This window comes from Eleginops maclovinus, chromosome 16, assembly GCF_036324505.1.
Source record: "Eleginops maclovinus isolate JMC-PN-2008 ecotype Puerto Natales chromosome 16, JC_Emac_rtc_rv5, whole genome shotgun sequence".
Taxonomy (NCBI): Eukaryota; Metazoa; Chordata; class Actinopteri; order Perciformes; family Eleginopidae; genus Eleginops; species Eleginops maclovinus.
In genome coordinates, this window is record NC_086364.1 from 1,812,414 (window position 1) to 1,829,605 (window position 17,192).

General features: G+C 41.1%; 1 protein-coding gene across 1 annotated transcript in view; it reads left to right on the top strand.

Moving 5' to 3' along the window:
* LOC134877442 (mitochondrial adenyl nucleotide antiporter SLC25A23-like) overlaps positions 1–16,702 on the top strand; it is a 33,943-nt gene extending 17,241 nt beyond the window's left edge. The window contains exons 8-10 of the mRNA XM_063902930.1: positions 746–913; positions 11,548–11,698; positions 11,787–16,702. Coding sequence (XP_063759000.1) covers positions 746–913; positions 11,548–11,698; positions 11,787–11,968 — 501 coding nt within the window. The 3' untranslated portion in view covers positions 11,969–16,702. The remainder of the gene's footprint in view (positions 1–745; positions 914–11,547; positions 11,699–11,786) is intronic.
* Positions 16,703–17,192: the final 490 nt, after the last annotated feature.

Sequence of the window (17,192 nt, forward strand, 5' to 3'; positions counted from 1 at the left end):
GTTGTTATCTTTATTTGTTTACACCATGTTTAATTGTAGTTGGTTATCTCTCCCAGCAGTTTGTCACATGGCTGTGGTTCATTGGTATTTAGGTCACCTGTTGGATGGCGGTTTTGTGGATGACATTTTCTGTAGAAATGTGGTCCGACTTGGTAACTGTTGCTTTCTTTTGTTATGAAACACATTGAACTCTGACTACAGTACGGACTTTTCTATGGATCGCATCACAGCGCTGCTATCACCGCTACAATGAGGCTGAGTAAAGCTGTCCTGAGCTGCTTTTAGTTTAGCATTGAACATTGGCTCCCTACTCAATTTCTCAGTTAGTGGATGGAAAATGGAACATTTTTATTGTATATGATTTACACAGTGAAAATAACATGAGATCAACAATATCTGACATCCCCCTTCTATAAAATGTTGTTGTTGGTATGCCGGCCATTTTGAATGAAAAGAAAGAGGAACTTCCCAGAATGCAATTTTAACCAATGAAATATCATTGGAAAGCCCAGGATGTCCTGTATAGTGCAGTAGGGATTGATAGATAGCTCAAAAGAGTAAAAGGAGACACATGTGAACAAAAGGTCCAATTCAGAGGACATTGGTCAATGGGCTGGGTCTCAGGAGGATATGAAAACATTTAAAAGTGTAGAGGTATCTCTTCGTCCGATTGAAGATTACTCCCTTGTTCCTATCATTCCTCTCTCCACCCCCTTCACGTGTCTCTGTCACGCACTGTGATTAGGTTCTGAAGACGCGTCTGACTCTAAGGAAGACAGGACAGTATTCTGGGATGGCTGACTGTGCCAGACAGATCCTGAAGAGGGAGGGGGTCTGGGCGTTCTACAGGGGCTACCTGCCAAACACACTGGGCATCATCCCCTACGCTGGCATCGACCTGGCTGTGTATGAGGTGCGTGTGCCGCTCTTCCACAATAAGTGAATGGTGTTGGAATCTACACAAAGAGCCTTGAACTAATTTAAATACAACTCTGGTTCTGTTCAAAGTATATCAATGCCACCAGAATTTATATTTGTATATCAACAAATCCTGTGAGAGACCAAAACCAAAAAAGTATTAGTCTACTCTGAGTACTTCAAGTCGTCCCTGCCCTGGGTATGGCTCTCAGTCTTAACCCAATTGTCCTAAATCTCTAAAGTCTGTTAACGATAGAATTGAATTAGAAAATGTTAAGTTATTTCCTTACACATTAAAATGATTACAATAAAAATAATAAAAACATGTTTACATTTATTAGAACAAGTTCCTCGACTGTGAGTCTCACACAACATGATACAGATAAATATTATATACAAATATGTACAGGTGCATTTCAATAAATTAGAATATTGCGGTAAAGTTCATTTATTTCATTAAGTCAATTAAAGAATTAAACTCATATATTATATGGGGGGTCACGTGATCGGTTGGATAAGATGGCAGCATAATTTTGCTCTCTTCAACCCGCTAGCTAGCCGACATGGAGGATCGCAACAGGAGATGCAACCTCCCCATTATCGGTCTAGCTCAGGGGTCGGCAACCCGCGTCTCTGGGGCCGCATGCGGCTCTTCAGCCCCTCTGCGCTGGCTCCCTGTAGCTTTGAAAAAAAATGGAAATAAATAACGGTTCTTTTTTTTTTTCTTTCAAAGGGAACACCTCTTATGTAGGAGATCGAGGTGATACTGTGACACTGAAATTAAAAAAAGTGTTTATTTCGTCAACTAAAATATGCGTCACACCCCGGTGCCTCTGCCACCATCTGCAGGTGGCTAATCTTGAGTTTCCGAACAATGGTAAACTAACCATGGATAAATCCAGAAAAAGAAAAGCCTCGGAGGAAGATAGAGAGTTTAATTCAGCGTGGACAGATTCATTTGCGTTCACTTCTAACGACGCAGGTTTACCTGTGCTTGATCTGTGGCGATAAATTATCGAACAACGAAAAATATAATGTTGAAAGACATTTCCAGAACAAACACGTAGCATTTGCTGAAAAGTACCCAGCAAGAGATGAAAGAAAAGGAGCGATTTCGGAACTGCTGCGGAAAGCTGGGCAGAGCAAACATTCTTTCAAGAAGTGGATCCAGTCTCCAAACTCAACTACTGCAGCTAGTTTTGTGGCAGCTCGGGAGATAGTAAGGCGCGGAAAGCCATTCACCGATGGAGAATACATGAAAGAATCATTCATTCAAATATCAGAACATCTATTCTCGGACTTCAAAAATAAACGTGAAATTGTTCAGAAAATTAGAGATATGCCCCTCTCTGCAAAGACTGTCAAGGACAGGACCATTAAGATGGCAGGAAACATCACCAGTCAACAAGCTGAGGACATAAATTCAGCTCCAGCATTCTCAATCGCCTGTGATGAGTCAGGTGATGTAAACGACATCGAACAAACTGCGCTGTTATCCAGCTACGTGAACTCTGATGGGCCGCAGGAAGAACTCATTGAGTTGGTACCGCTAAAAGGCCAAACACGGGGGGAGGACATTTGTGAGGCTGTGGTGATTTGTTTAAAAGCCAAAGGAATAAACACCACCCACATGTGAGTGGCTACTGATGGGGCACCTAGTATGCGAGGAACACAGAAGGAATTTGTGACTTTACTTCAGAAATTGCTGGGTCGAGAGCTGCTGACGTTTCACTGCATCCTGCACCAAGAAGCACTGTGCGCTCAAACATTTCCCCCCGAATGCAAGGAGGTGATGGACATTGTCATTCAGATAGTGAACAAAATAATGGCAAAAGGGTTAAACCACCGACAGTTCTGTTCATTGTTAGATGTAGTCAACAGCGCATATTCGGATCTCCTGCTCACAACAAAGTCCGGTGGCTGTCCAGGGGAGAAGTGCTGAAACGGTTTGCTGCTTGTCTAGATCACGTGAAAACTTTTCTGGAAAGCAAGGGTCTCACCTATCCAGAACTGGAACATCCAGATTGGCTGGAAAAGCTGCACTTCATGGTAGATATGACTGGTCACTTTAACATGCTAAACAAAAGTCTCCAGGGAAAAGGAAGCACGGCCCTTCAGATGCTGGAGGATGTTTTGGCGATTGAGCGCAAGATGACAGTGTTTGCCAGAGACGTACAGAAAGGTACGTTCTCTCACTTCCCCTCCCTGAGAGAGTTCAAAGAAGCACACAACCACATAAATTGTGAGTACTTACAGCGTGCGATCATTGCAATGCAAACTGCTTTTGGACAAAGATTCAGTGAGTTCAGAAAGGAAAACAACTCATTATCCTTCCCTGTCACACCCCTGGACATCGACCCATCCATGCTGAACATGTCAGCATTCACAGGAGTAAGTCAACCCGATCTTGAAATTGAATTGGCGGACATAGCTGATAAAGAGTTATGGGTGTCCAAGTTCAAAAGCCTGAGAGCTGATCTCCAAGATGTCATAAAGCTACTCTCGCGCGGGAGAACAAATGGAGCGATTTTGAAATCCTCCCCAAACCCGACAAACTTGTGTTTGAAACATGGAATGCCATTCCCGACACTTATATGAATATGAAGAAGTAGTCCTGCGTAAAGATCAAAGTCACGTCTTCCAGCCCCGACATAGAGAAGCTCAGCAGTGATGGTTTAATAGGCTATTATTTTGCACAAAAAAAACATTCTAAAACCTGAGCTGTGTTTTATGTTCCGGCTCAATGGTTGATTGCTGTACGTGGCAGGATGACAACAAACTGAGATGGACTGAAGTCATAATTAAATACAAACTCGCCTATTTTTATGTTTACTCTTTTTAAAGATATTAGGGTGCAGCTATATGTTTTATTTATTTCAAAGTTGGCTACTTTTTATTTGATTAATTTTCCACAAATAAGGGAAGGATTCAAATAGACCTGCATGGTTCTGTGTTTTATTAAGTAGGTCTACACATGCCATTGTGTTTTCTTCTTTTCATAAAGTTTGAGGTTTTCCTTTGTTATAGGTAAAACCAGCAATAAAATGTCCACAATTTTCTTTTTGTTGTTTTGAAATTTCATAAATGCAACACACAAAAGTTATTTTAGAGTGCGTGACAAATAAATTGTAAATGAAAATATTGTTATAAAAAAGAATACAAACGAAAAATGAATCAATTCCAATCCCTCTGTATATACAGCACAACTATATACACAACGTTATACACTGTGCTATCTTCATTTTAAGGGTAAAATAGGTTTTGCGGCTCCAGGTGAATTTTATTTCAAGGGAGAGGGGCCAAAATGGCTCTTTCGATAGTAAAGGTTGCTGACCCCTGGTCTAGCTGAAGGGGTGGAAGGATCAAATTCCATACAATTCCTGACAAATTCCCTACCACAGTGGTTTCCCACCTTGGGGGATGTTAAAGGGGAAATCATGAGGGCACACCGGATATATAGTGATAACGGCAACAATAGAGCCAGTCGCGGCACCATGGTTTTTAATGTCCTTCGCTCTACCACCCATCAACACATCCTGCGGGCAGCGAGGAAATCACCTGCTACAGTAAACGGACGGAGAATTCGCTTTTCCTCTGACTACAGTGCCTACACCAAGTATTCGCATCAAAATATACTTAAAGTAAAACCACTCTGTATATGATCACATCATCATAAATGTTTTGATCATAATAATTGATGCACAAAAGTGTAATCAAAGCTGGTAACGGTGCAGCTGGTTTGACTCGGAATCACAAGCAGCCGATGCCACTACAGATCGTCTGCCGCAAAGTAGTGGCATCTCTAGCCGCAGACGCCACAACTTGCTGCAGATGCCATAGAAGGCGATTTGATCATAATTATTGATGCACAAAAGTGTTATCAATGCTGGTAAAGATGCAGCTAGTTTGACTCGGAATCCAGTGGTAGCAGCCGATGCCAACACAGATGCCCTACTTTAAATAGAAGCCAGGCCTACGTTACGTTACGTTACGTATATTACGTATATTTCTCCGAGCCAAGTGTTCAGAAGTCGAAAATGCACTCTGAATGTTACATACTGTACTGTAATAATGGTTTAGATGTATATATTAAACAGTAAGGTACTTAAAGCACATGATGATAGTTAGTAACATTTTATTATGAAATATGAAAAGATATATATATATTATAATCAATTATTATTATAGATATTAGCCTACACTTTCCACAGAGAAAGCGCCCTCTACGTGACTGAGACTTTTCCGCGATAAATAAGTGTTAAAACAGCAGCATTTGCCACGGAAAGCGAGTGGCAACTACCTTAAACATTCGTTTGCCTCGGCATCCAGTGGTAATTCCCCTTCAGCAGCTATGGCAAGTACTGGCCGCAGATGCCACTAGATGCCACTAGCTGCCTCGGAAAGTAGTGGCATCTGCAGCTGCCACCGGAAGTACTTGCCACTGCTTGCAAATGCCACAAATTGAGCCAGGCCCTACTGCAGATTTTAGCGTTATGCTTGGGATTGTTGGGTCCGGTTGTTGCCAATATTTTCAGTTATCTGCTTTTTTATGAGATCTGGTCAATATGATAATGGGTGATCTATCTATCTTAGTATGGAACGCGGTTTAAAAGCACCACATAACCACCACCACAGTGGGCAGATTGGTAATTGTGAAAGCAGAGCTTTACGGGCAGAAAGTCGCTTTGGCTTCGGTTTATGCGCCAAACCAATTTGAGAAAGGTTTTTATGACTGCTTAACGATCATATGCTAGAACTGACCGAGTATTCATTAGTATTGGGGCCATAGGTGCCGATTCCGTGGGTGCTTCCAGGCCCGAGTACCCACGGAGAAGGCCGAGCACCCACGTGCGGTGCATGTCATGCCATGGACGCAGCGGGGCGAAGAACTCCACGATGCTCAGCTAAATCCATTAACTTTGTGTAATGTACACCTCGAAGGCCGTTATCCCGCTTATCTCCCATTTACCACATCCAGAAATGTGTTATATTGTTTATATGACCATTTCCTTTATATTTAGGAAAAAAATATGGGTAATAACCTGATGATTTCTTGATTTGTGGCCTAGTGCTGCCGTTAGAGAAAGTAGTGCGTAGCCCCCCCCCCCCCCCCCCTCCGAGGTAATTGTGTTGTCATGGTTACGTTGTTTGTTTATAGGTTTATACCAGCCTGCAAAGACATGTACACCCCGTTAGCCAATCAGAAAAGAGTATTCCATTGCAGAGGGAGATACGTCAGATAACGCAATGTAGAGCAAGGCCATGCTTGATTTATCTTTGGCGTGGGGTTGGGGCATTCCACTGTTTTGAGCACCCACCGGCAGAAACATAAATCGGCGCCTATGGTTGGGGCTGACATGAACGCTGTATGGGATGTGGCTCAAGATCATTCCCATCCAAGAGCCTCAAGAGACCAAGAATTGGCTACTGCTGCTCTGCGATCTTGGGTCCAAAGCCTAGGTCTTGTAGATGTCTGGCGATCAGTTAATCCTACCTTGAAAGACTATTCATTTTTTTCTCACAGGCATAAAACATTCTCTAGAATAGATTTTCTTTTTCTTCCCCAAACTTTTTTCAAAGCATTGATAATACTATTTTGCTTCACATTGCTCTGTCAGACCATAAAGGAGTGTTCTGTCGCGCCTCTCTGAAATACTTAAAGCGGGCCACTAGATGGCGCTTTAACTCTTCATTATCAAAGAATGGGGATTTTATAGTGCAATTTCTATCTCAGTTCCTTTCTTTTGATGTGGGTTCAGTAGATGATCCTAGGATATTATGGGATGCAGTAAAAGGTTTTATTAGAAGTAATCCCACATTGTTCAGTTCCAGTTTGCGTAAGGCTAAACCTGCCAGATTACAAACCCTTGAAGCTGAATTTTCTAGATTAAATTGTCTTCTGCAAAATAACTATTCCTCAGACATAGAGACTAAACGTAACCTCATCAAAAAAGAAGTTAATGACATTTTGAAACAGCAATCTGAATTCTTGTTACACAGAACTAGACAGAGGTTTTATTTTCATGGATCCAGACCCAGTCATTTATTGGCCATGAAAATTAGATCTAGTGGCAACTTTGCTGACATCCCCTCCATTAGAACGACTGAAGGCCTCATTACAACAGAACCCAAAGAGATTAATAAAACGCGTAGTGGGTTTTATTCCACTTTATACCAATCCGAAGGCCAGCTGGACAAAAACGGATGCGAGAACTTTCTTAGACAGCTAGATCTACCATCTCTATCAGTAGAAGATTCCTTGAGCCTTGATAACCCTGTAACGGTGGAAGAATTAGAAAGAGCGGCTTTGTCTATGCAGTCAATAAATCCCCTGGCTTAGATGGAATACCTCCAGATTTTTATCTGTTGTTCTGGGAGAAATTAGGCCTTTTACTTCTAGACATGATCACAGCATCAATTAAGAACTTTTTCAAGAGATGTCAATACAGCCCTTATATATTTGGTCCTAAAGAAAGACAAAAACCCCACAGACTGTGCTAGTTACAGACCCCTGAGTTTGTTAAATGCGGACCTCAAAATCTAAACAAAGCTAATTGCACGGCGTATTGAAAAGATTATGCTATTTTTAGTTCATTGTGATCAGACGGGATTTATCAAGTCCAGACTTGCCTCTGACAATGTTAGGCGACTTCTTCACATAATTGATACTGCAAAAGATGCAAAGGTCCCACAAGCTGTGCTGTCGCTTGATGCCATGAAGGCCTTGGATAGGCTGGAGGGGTCCTTTTTGTGGTTGTGAAAGGGTTTGTCCATATGACTCAGGTCTTGTACTCTAACCCCACTGCACAAGTTCTAACTTTTTGGAAATGCATAAAACCCTGAAGAATGATATGGATAGGTGGGCTATCCTACCTGCCTCTCTCCAGGCCCGGACCGCTATTGTTAAGATGAATATCTTACCTAGAATTAATTTTATTAGCTCAATGATTCCACTTTGCCCTCCTACAGATTATTGGAAAAAAATCCAGTCTGACGTTTCCCAATTTATCTGGAACAAAAAACTTCCCAGACTGAAACTTTCCACCTTGCAGAGGAGTAGAGGGGATGGTGGTTTAGCTGTACCTAATTTGAAGTATTACTTTTGGTCATTTGTGCTCCGCCCTATTGTTACGTGGTGTGATCCTGACACCCCAGTATCTTGGCGCAAGTTGGAAGAAAAAATGGTACGACCATGGAGTTTGGAAGATGTCTTGTTTTCTAAGGTTTCTGACAAGCAAACCATGTTACGCTTTGGTCCCTTAGTTTCAAACGTGATTCGAACGTGGCGCTTGGTAGAAAAGGAATGTAAGATATCCTGTAAATGGCATACTCTTTCCCCTCTGTTTAACAACAAAGGGCTACTGATTGGAGGGAGACCTATCTCTTCATCACACTGGAGCAATAGTGGTATCCATTACCTTGAAGATTTATACAATGACACCGCCCTAGGTTCCTTCCAGGATATTAGAACTTCATTCAATCTTCCAGGTTCCTCTTTCTTTTTTTACTTACAGATCAGATCAGCCCTGAAAGCATATGGCGTGCCTTGGCGGCAACCGTTACCCATTCATCCCCTGAGCAGATTGATGTCAATGCAAAATAATACCAAGGGTATGGTGTCTAGGTTGTACATGTTTATTCTAGGATCCTCATACCCTGACTTGCCTTTACACAGATTGTGGAGACAAGACTATCCTGCTCTGGATCCAGAATTTGACTGGGAGGATGTTTGGGATAGTGTAAAGGAGGCCTCACGTAATCCTAACCATCAACAGATACATTTTAATTTCATACATAGAACTTATTTAACCCCACGCAAACTTTTCTACATGAAACTGATAGACTCTCCCTTGTGCTCCTTTTGTACTCTAAAGTCTCCAGGCACATTCCTACATATGATGTGGGATTGTTCACCAGTAACACAGTTCTGGTATGATGTTGCTTCGACGCTGTCAGATCTAGTGGTTGTGTCGGTACCAGCGACTGTCCCTGTTCTGATTCTGAATGATTTTTCAGAACTTCATACTTCTAGACTAAATAAGCGCAACATCCTAGCTGGCCTCACAGCCGCCGAAAAGATGGTTGTTAAGCGATGGAAACCCTCACAGATACTTAACATTAGACAGTGGATTCTTACCTTTTTAGATGTGGTATATTTGGAATTGTCAACTGCCCGTATTCATGGAGCTCTGAAAAAACTCTGTCCATTTGGCAGACAGCAGCTGAAACTTTGAAAGACTTATTGGGGTAACCTTAACTATCATCACCCCTGGTGACATTCATTTTATGAATCCTTCTTTCCCCTGAAGTTTGATGTGTGTGTGTGTGTGTGTGTGTGTGTGTGTGTGTGTGTGTGTGCGTGCGTGCGTGTGCGCGCGTGCATGTGTGTGCGTGTTTGTCTTATTCAAAATAGTTGTAGTTTAGGGCAATCCCAAAAGACGTGTGAGAAGATGAATCCACATCCTCGCAGGGTGGGCTAGACTTCTTGTCATAATTATATATTACAGAGGGAGTGTTGAAGTGTCTTATTTTTAACATCCATTGAAGTCCCTCCAAATTTTACTATTAAAGCAAGACCTCTCTCACTCATCACCTGTAACTATGGCATTGGATTACAATTCTTCAATTTATCTCTCACACCTAATGTATTATCAGTTAAATCCAGTGTTCTATTGTACGAACAAGACATCATTTTTCTTGTATGAATTTGGCTCTAATCCAGTATTGTTCAAAATGGGTCTGTGGTCCTTTCATTCTGTCCCATTCTTTGTGAGTCGTCAAATAATATCTTGTTTGAAAATATCTAAACATTTCAGTGGGCGCAATACCATATTAGGCCTGGAGGTGGGAGAAAGCCCGGGGCCTCATTTATAAAGCTTTGCGTAGGATTCACCTGGGAAGGTGGCGTACGTAGGACAAAGTGAATAAATACGCACAAGAATATTCGGATTTATAAAACACTGCACACGCAAGTCCTACGCCGGTTTCCCTTTATAAATCACAATCAACTCGAAATGCAGCGCAGCTTTTGAAGACTTCTCCATATTTGCCTATAAATATTCAAAGAAACGCCCCATATGAATATTCATTTACACTGACTGCCTGATGACGATCGCAGGAAATGCTGACAGAACAGGTTAGTTAATGACACTATACACACACAGCCTCACACAGGCAGAGTGTGTGTGCCTCGGGCAGGAGACAGGGACGCACCCCCTGGATAAGACGCTGTCAGAAATGATCTGACAGCAGCAACTCTATCCACCAGTTAAAGGAAATACAGTTCTAAAATGCTTAACAATTTAAACACATTTTCAAACATAATTACTGTATATAGTAAAACCATGCATCGTAACCAAAACGGGGTCAGTTTAAACGTAATTCTTTCTTTCTGTTACCGCATCATTTATGAGAATACATTTCATAACATCTCAGAGAACATATTTGAGGGGGGGTTCAATATCCGTATTTATTTATTTCTCAAAGTTGGGGTTTTGTGTGCACTCAGGAGTCTCATATAAGCGTTTGTCCATTTTTGCAAATGAATTCTTCATGTATGAAGTATCCATGAGAGGTAATATTTAGATGTATGGTATTATTTCACGTTTCTCTCCATTCTTTCTTCGGCCAACGGTGTCGCAGTTTCTCATCTCTCCCGTTTCTGTGCGTACGCATGGTTCAGTGTGTGGTGGAGGACAGCACATTTCCCATCAAGTTTGTTTTTTATAAATCGCAAAGATTGCTTAGAGGGGCCTTTCCCCCCACCTAGTAAAGCCACCATCCATTTGAGCCCGTAGGAAGTCACAAATAAAGACGATTTTAGGTGCTCTGGATAGAGTTAGAGGTCAGTTCAACAACTTCCTTGTTTTCACCCAAACCTTAAGAGTATATTTTACATTTTCACTTTTCTTTTTTTCATGTTTTGGTCTTTTAACTGTTTTTTGACCAACAATGGAGTTTTATGGAACAGTTTATTTAGTATATTCTTAGTTATATTTAACTGTGCATTTAAGCATCAATATCTTATGAATACTAATATACAACTGTATCTATTATAAGTGTTTTTTACCTTTTTTTTGTGTTTTTGTTTATTTCCTTCTAAAATGGAACAACTATGAGGAAAACTTATTTCCCCCATGGATAAATGAAAGTATTCTGACCCATTCTTCCACTAACATTTGAAGTGTAGAAGAGCCTGATTTTATTATTTTCTTGGACACGAATGCTCTCCTTTCCTGACAATACAGATACAAAAACTGAGAATATCCTATGCCAGCTGAAGGCCATTTGGTTGGCAGATAATATGGAAATATCACCAGCCTTATGCTTTAAATATGTCTTTCATAGAGGGACAAGGAATCCTAAGTTATCTCTTTGACTCAGTCCCTCCTGAAATGCTCTACTGGTAAATAATGTTTGTGGTAGGATTCCAGTGATCACAGCTTTACAGCGCAGAGGTCATAACACTGAGGAACTCTTACACTAACAGCTAAAATCTTACCCAAGTGTCCAGCCCCTTATAAAATACAATTCCACACAATTTGAAATAGTTGAATCGTAGTTAATACCACCTCTTATCTTATATCCTTCTTTCCTCCTCTCTTCTCCTCCATCCCCTCATGCTGTAAGACTCTGAAGAATGCCTGGCTGCAGAGGAACGGTGCAGACTCATCAGATCCAGGTGTGCTGGTTCTGCTGGGCTGTGGCACCATCTCCAGCACCTGCGGCCAGCTGGCCTCCTACCCCCTCGCCCTGATCCGCACACGCATGCAGGCCCAGGGTGAGACAGGCTGGCACAACCAGACATCCAAACACACTGAAAATGAACGGTGTCCCAGCAATGACCCCTGTTGTCCCTCTGCTTTCAGCCGCTTATGAGGGCAAACCCAAGCTGACCATGGTGGGCCAGTTCAAACACATCATATCCCATGAAGGAGTCCCAGGACTGTATCGAGGCATCACCCCCAACTTCCTCAAAGTAATTCCAGCTGTCAGCATCTCCTACGTGGTGTACGAGCACATGAAGAAAGTCCTCGGAGTGGCTTACTAGACGGAGACGAATAATAGAGACTCCTGACGAGAAGGACAGAACAGGGTTGATTTTATCGTGAGGGTTGAGTTTAACTCCACAATGAAAACCCATCAGCTGTCATCACCTTTGGATTCCAAACCTTGCTCCAAAGTAGATAATATCACCATTTTTCAAAAATGATCCCCTTCCTCTGCCAACCAGTGAGAAGAGCAAAGGTTAAAACATGCAGAAAATATTTAGTTTAAAGGGAAGTGAGGGAAGTTAAGAGAGTCTGCTGGAGCTTTAGGCCTGAGAGTAGTTTTGAAATGGCTGATTTTGGAAAGAGAACAAAGGTATTCCTCGTTTTGACTAACGGTTGGTCCAGGCACACTAAGTTACAGGAGCTTACTGATTTGGGGTCCCTTATATGTTATTTATTATTATTGTTTAGGTTCTTGGACTAAGTCACTAGCCTGTGATGCTATGTTTAAGTAATTCTGAAAGTATTTTATTACTAAAACAGTTCATCTCTGTAAAGTGGAGACGGCTCCTAAGATTTGACACCCAAATCCCACACAGCAGGAACAGGCCTCCCTCAACAGCTCCTTAATAATCTGAGGAAGAAACTATTGTATGTCCTTGGTGAGATAAATACTTTCTAAATTTGGCTTCAGGTTCACTCCCCATATGTTCCTGTCAGTGCATTGCGGTGCATAGTTCTGCTCCACAGGAGTGAAACCTGGACTGTACCGCCTTAGAAACCAAAAGGACATTTACATCCATAAAGTGCTGAAACAAAGTAATAGAAAAACATTCTGACACACTGCTGTTTAGTGTGACTGCTGCTCATGTCTAACCCTCAGCCCCTCAGCTGTGCTAACACAGGGAATGTGGAACTGTACCTGCAGTCTGAGGTCTTTGGAGAAAAGAGAGAATGTATGAATGAGGTATAGGGTGTTTTTACTCGTGGTTAGCAGACTCTAGTTTCATGCTGCAAAGCCCGGTTACAAGACTGAAGGCTAATAATGACAATGATGTTTTTTATGGGCTGTCTCTTTCTCAGCCGTCTGGGCTACTGATGTCATAGTTAAGGTAAGTTTCCGTTCACCCCTGAGCTCCGTCAGCCTCCAGACAGGTTAATGGAGTGGTGCAGGAATGAGTCCTTAAACACAGAAATTAGTGAGCATTTTCTTACTTCCAGTTCCCTCACATCGAAGTCAATTCTTTATTAACATGCTTTTGGTCAGAAGCCTGAAATAAGGACTTCATGTGTCATAAACACGGCGGCTGCTAACAAGTGATCACATGGGGGTGCTGAACATTAGCCGCCTTTAGCTTAGCGGTTATGATGTAAAGTCATGTGACCATGCTGTATTTGGTTTATAGCAGGGGTGTCCAAACTATGGCCCGGGGTCCAAATGCGGCATGTTGTGCATTTCTAATTGGCACTCAGCCAATTCTGAAGTATAATGGTATACGGCCCATAAATGAAACTAGTGCTGGTCTTTTATTGTACTTAAATGTATTTGTTGACATATGTTAAACAGGAGCATGTGTTAATAAGCCCACAATTCAAATAAATTCAGTCACTTAAAGTTGAAAACATTTCCTAAAACATCTGGTTGATTAGTTAGTTTATTTCCCCTTATTATCAGCACTCTGAGGCTTCTGTTTTAAGGGATGAGCTGCCACAAGATAAATGAAACCCCTGTGATGTTTCTTAAATCATATTCAAACATCAATAATAATTTGCCAACATTTGACTGATATTGCTAACTTATAATATACCTCAAGTCCGTTGAGGGGCCCAGCCCTTCGTATCATTTGATGTATGTGGCCCTCACACCCCTGGTTTATTGCCTTTAGTTAGCTTTGACTTGTGGCGATTGCATTCCAGCAGATTCACTGTGACGTTTCAGCATTTATAAAAGTGGTGTTAGCATGTAAAGATGATCCTGCTGAACACAACGTGAAAGTATCTTAAACATGTTTTTGTCAACAATCTTATTTTATGGACTATTCCAAAATCCAATGGAGAAATCCCATTGACTTTGTTGGATAGTAAAAGGAGAGCTGGGGTTGCTATATGCTTCTTATTTCCAGGTTTAGGACTCATTACTGCACCACTCTATGGGGGACAAGAATTACCTTCTGCCTACACTAGTGGGCGAGGTTGTATTTGATCTTTTTCTTACACTAATATTTTTTCTGTTGTAGGTATTCAGTTGTGAAATTAGAATATGTTTCTAATAGGATATCAGTTTTAGATTGTATGGGCCGTTCAAGAGTCCTCTGGCTCTCTGCCGTGTGTTGTGTGAGCATTATGGAACATTATGAGGCAGCTGATCCATATTCCTAAATATTCCACTCAATCAGACTGTATGACTTGTATAGTATTTTATAAACGTAATAATATTGACTAGTTTATATACTGTTCCCAGGTCTGGTCCTCAGTCAAAAACCTAAACCAGCTGCAAGTGTCAATCAACAGCACCTTTAAGATAACATTAAAACACAAGTCTGTGCAGGATTTTATTTATCATATTTAGGTAGAACTTGGATTTGAACTGTTGGTTCAGGTGTGAGGAGAAAGGGAGGGGTGATGCACTCTTAACTTTGAATGTTGTTATTGGCATAAAAGACAGAGGTATGTATTATTTTGCTTATGACTGCCTAGAAATCCCTACATTGCAAGCGTACCTGAAGGGATGAGTGCTTGTTGCCGCTGCGGACTTGTGAGCATGACAATATTTGTGAAGCATGAGTGCATGTTTCCAAGGCTTTATGGAAGTGTGTGTGAGCTGTGAGGAGTTTATATGAGCTGAACCCAAAACACAGCAGCTGCAGTGTGAGGATACAAAAAGAGCTTTCTACTTTTGATAAATCACTTATGTCAGATAATAATACATTTTATTTATCTTGCGCTTTATCAGGTGCTCAAAGATGCTTTTCAGAGGTAAACCATGAATGTGTACGTGCACTTTACATGCCTCATTCTGTGACTCTGCAGAGAAGAGAGCTCTAATAGTTCAGTGGTAACTTGTGTATACATCATACAGCTGTTTCCATTTATACACCTGCAACTTCCTCGTTACCATATGATTTATATGCTCTAAATCTGTGGACACACTATCAAGTAAACTCAAGGTCAACTGAACAAAGGGATGTGTATACACTGAAAAAAACTGAAACGTTGACTTTAATTTTATGTCAACAAGTTCCACATCACTGTATTAGGTTAGTTGAAAGCAATAATATTATGTTTAAATAAAACTGTTTATGTTCAACTTAATATTGTTGCTTTCCACTAACCTAATACAGTGATGTGGAACTTGTTGACATTAAATTAAAGTCAACGAGAAGAAGAGGATGATATGATCAGAATACGACTCTGAAACAACATCGATTTGATGTGATGTTGTATCACTGAAGTGAACTGTCTGTCAAAAGGCTTTAAAGGGAAATAAAAATGAATAATGAGTTATAATTGCACTGCATTCCATGTTGTCTGAAGTCATGTGATCAGGGTCCCGCCCATGGGGATGCTAAGTGAATCAGTGTGTGCACGCACACTCCTGTAGCATCTGATTGTCAGCTTCTTTGAATATGACATATACAAGTTTGCCTTTATAGAGCTGTTCATATTCCCACAGTGTGTATCTCAGAGCTGCAGAGGCAACCCTAACAGTGATTCACCCTGTAAGGCCCCCGGTCATAATTTTACAACATCACTTGAAGCTATCCTAAAAAATTCAGTAATTGTTTTGTTTTTTTTAATACTAATTTACATAGTCAAAAGGACATTTTGTTCAGCCCCCAATCCTATTGGGTAGTAAATGTGTTTACAGTTCCTGCCCTCTGGCCATAAACTCACACAACGTCCAAATCTCAAAACCAAGCAATGTCTCTGTCAGGGGCGAACTTACGGGCATGAACCCAAACGCACGACTCAGAGACAAGGGGTTTCAGGAAAAGTCCTTTTACTGGATTGACCTCAGTACAATGGCTTTCACAAACAAAAAACACTCTTTTGAGGGAAAAAACCTGATCTAAAGACTACGAAAACAATACCACTCGTATGAGGGAAAAAAACATAACTGAGACAAGGGTCTAGGAGTATACATGAGCCTGGGGCTAGATGGAGACACAGGTAGAAACAATCAGGGCGGGGAAGACAATCACGAAAGAGTGAGACACACGGGGGCGGGGAGCACAGAGACCTGAAACGAGAGGGGAATTAATCTTCAACATAAAACAGGGAGGCACAAGACAACAAAGGGACAGGATGAAAACTAATATAAATAAAACAACATTATTTTTCGAGACATGACAATCTCTTTGTTTTATTGGATTTGGATTTGTCAAATTCAAGTAAGTGAAATAGAATTTGGTGATTATAACAATGTACATGTACATATTTAGTTATTGAGGAATACATTCATGAAATTGTATTTTGATTAATTTAATTTTACATTGCAATATCACAACATTTCCCTAAAAACGTACAAAAATGTGAAAACTCTCATTTCTGCACCAGAAGCTTCTCCTACAACATCTGAAAGGTAAAAAATCACAATCAATTCATCCTGGGCCACGTCAGCATTATAGTTGCACTCAAAGGGTGTGTGGTTAGATTGAAACTATATAAATATATCTTCTTTATAATATCACATACCCATGCATTTATGAGATTAAGAAAGTCTCAACATCATCACTATTTAAGTGCTGTCTTGACTACATGTGCATACCTCTGTACCCCTGAATTCAATGTCTTGCGCGTATGATGTTCATATATTTGATATGTTCTTGAATAAACACAATGAGCTGTCCTCTACTGCCACTCTCAGGTCATAATGTCCCCTTCTGTCAGGATTTGGTAACAGGACCCACGTGCAGCATTGAAAGCTTAGGAGGCAAGGACGGGGGTTTACCAAAAAACGAGCTTTATTAAACCGCTGATACAAAAATACTAAGAAAAACTACAAACACCAACAAGGGGACACAGGAGCAGGCAGACAGACGGACGGACATGAACAGGCAAAGAACATGGACAAGACCAGGTAGAAATGACGAGCCAGGGAAGACCGGACTAAACACACAGGGACTAATCACAGGACAAGACACAGCTGGAGGGGGGAGGAGAAACACAGGGACAACAGGTGAACACAATCAGACAATCAGACAGGAGGGAAAACACAGACAGGAAGCATACACAGACATGACAGACAGGAGGGAAAACATTTCAAAATAAAACAGGAAGCAA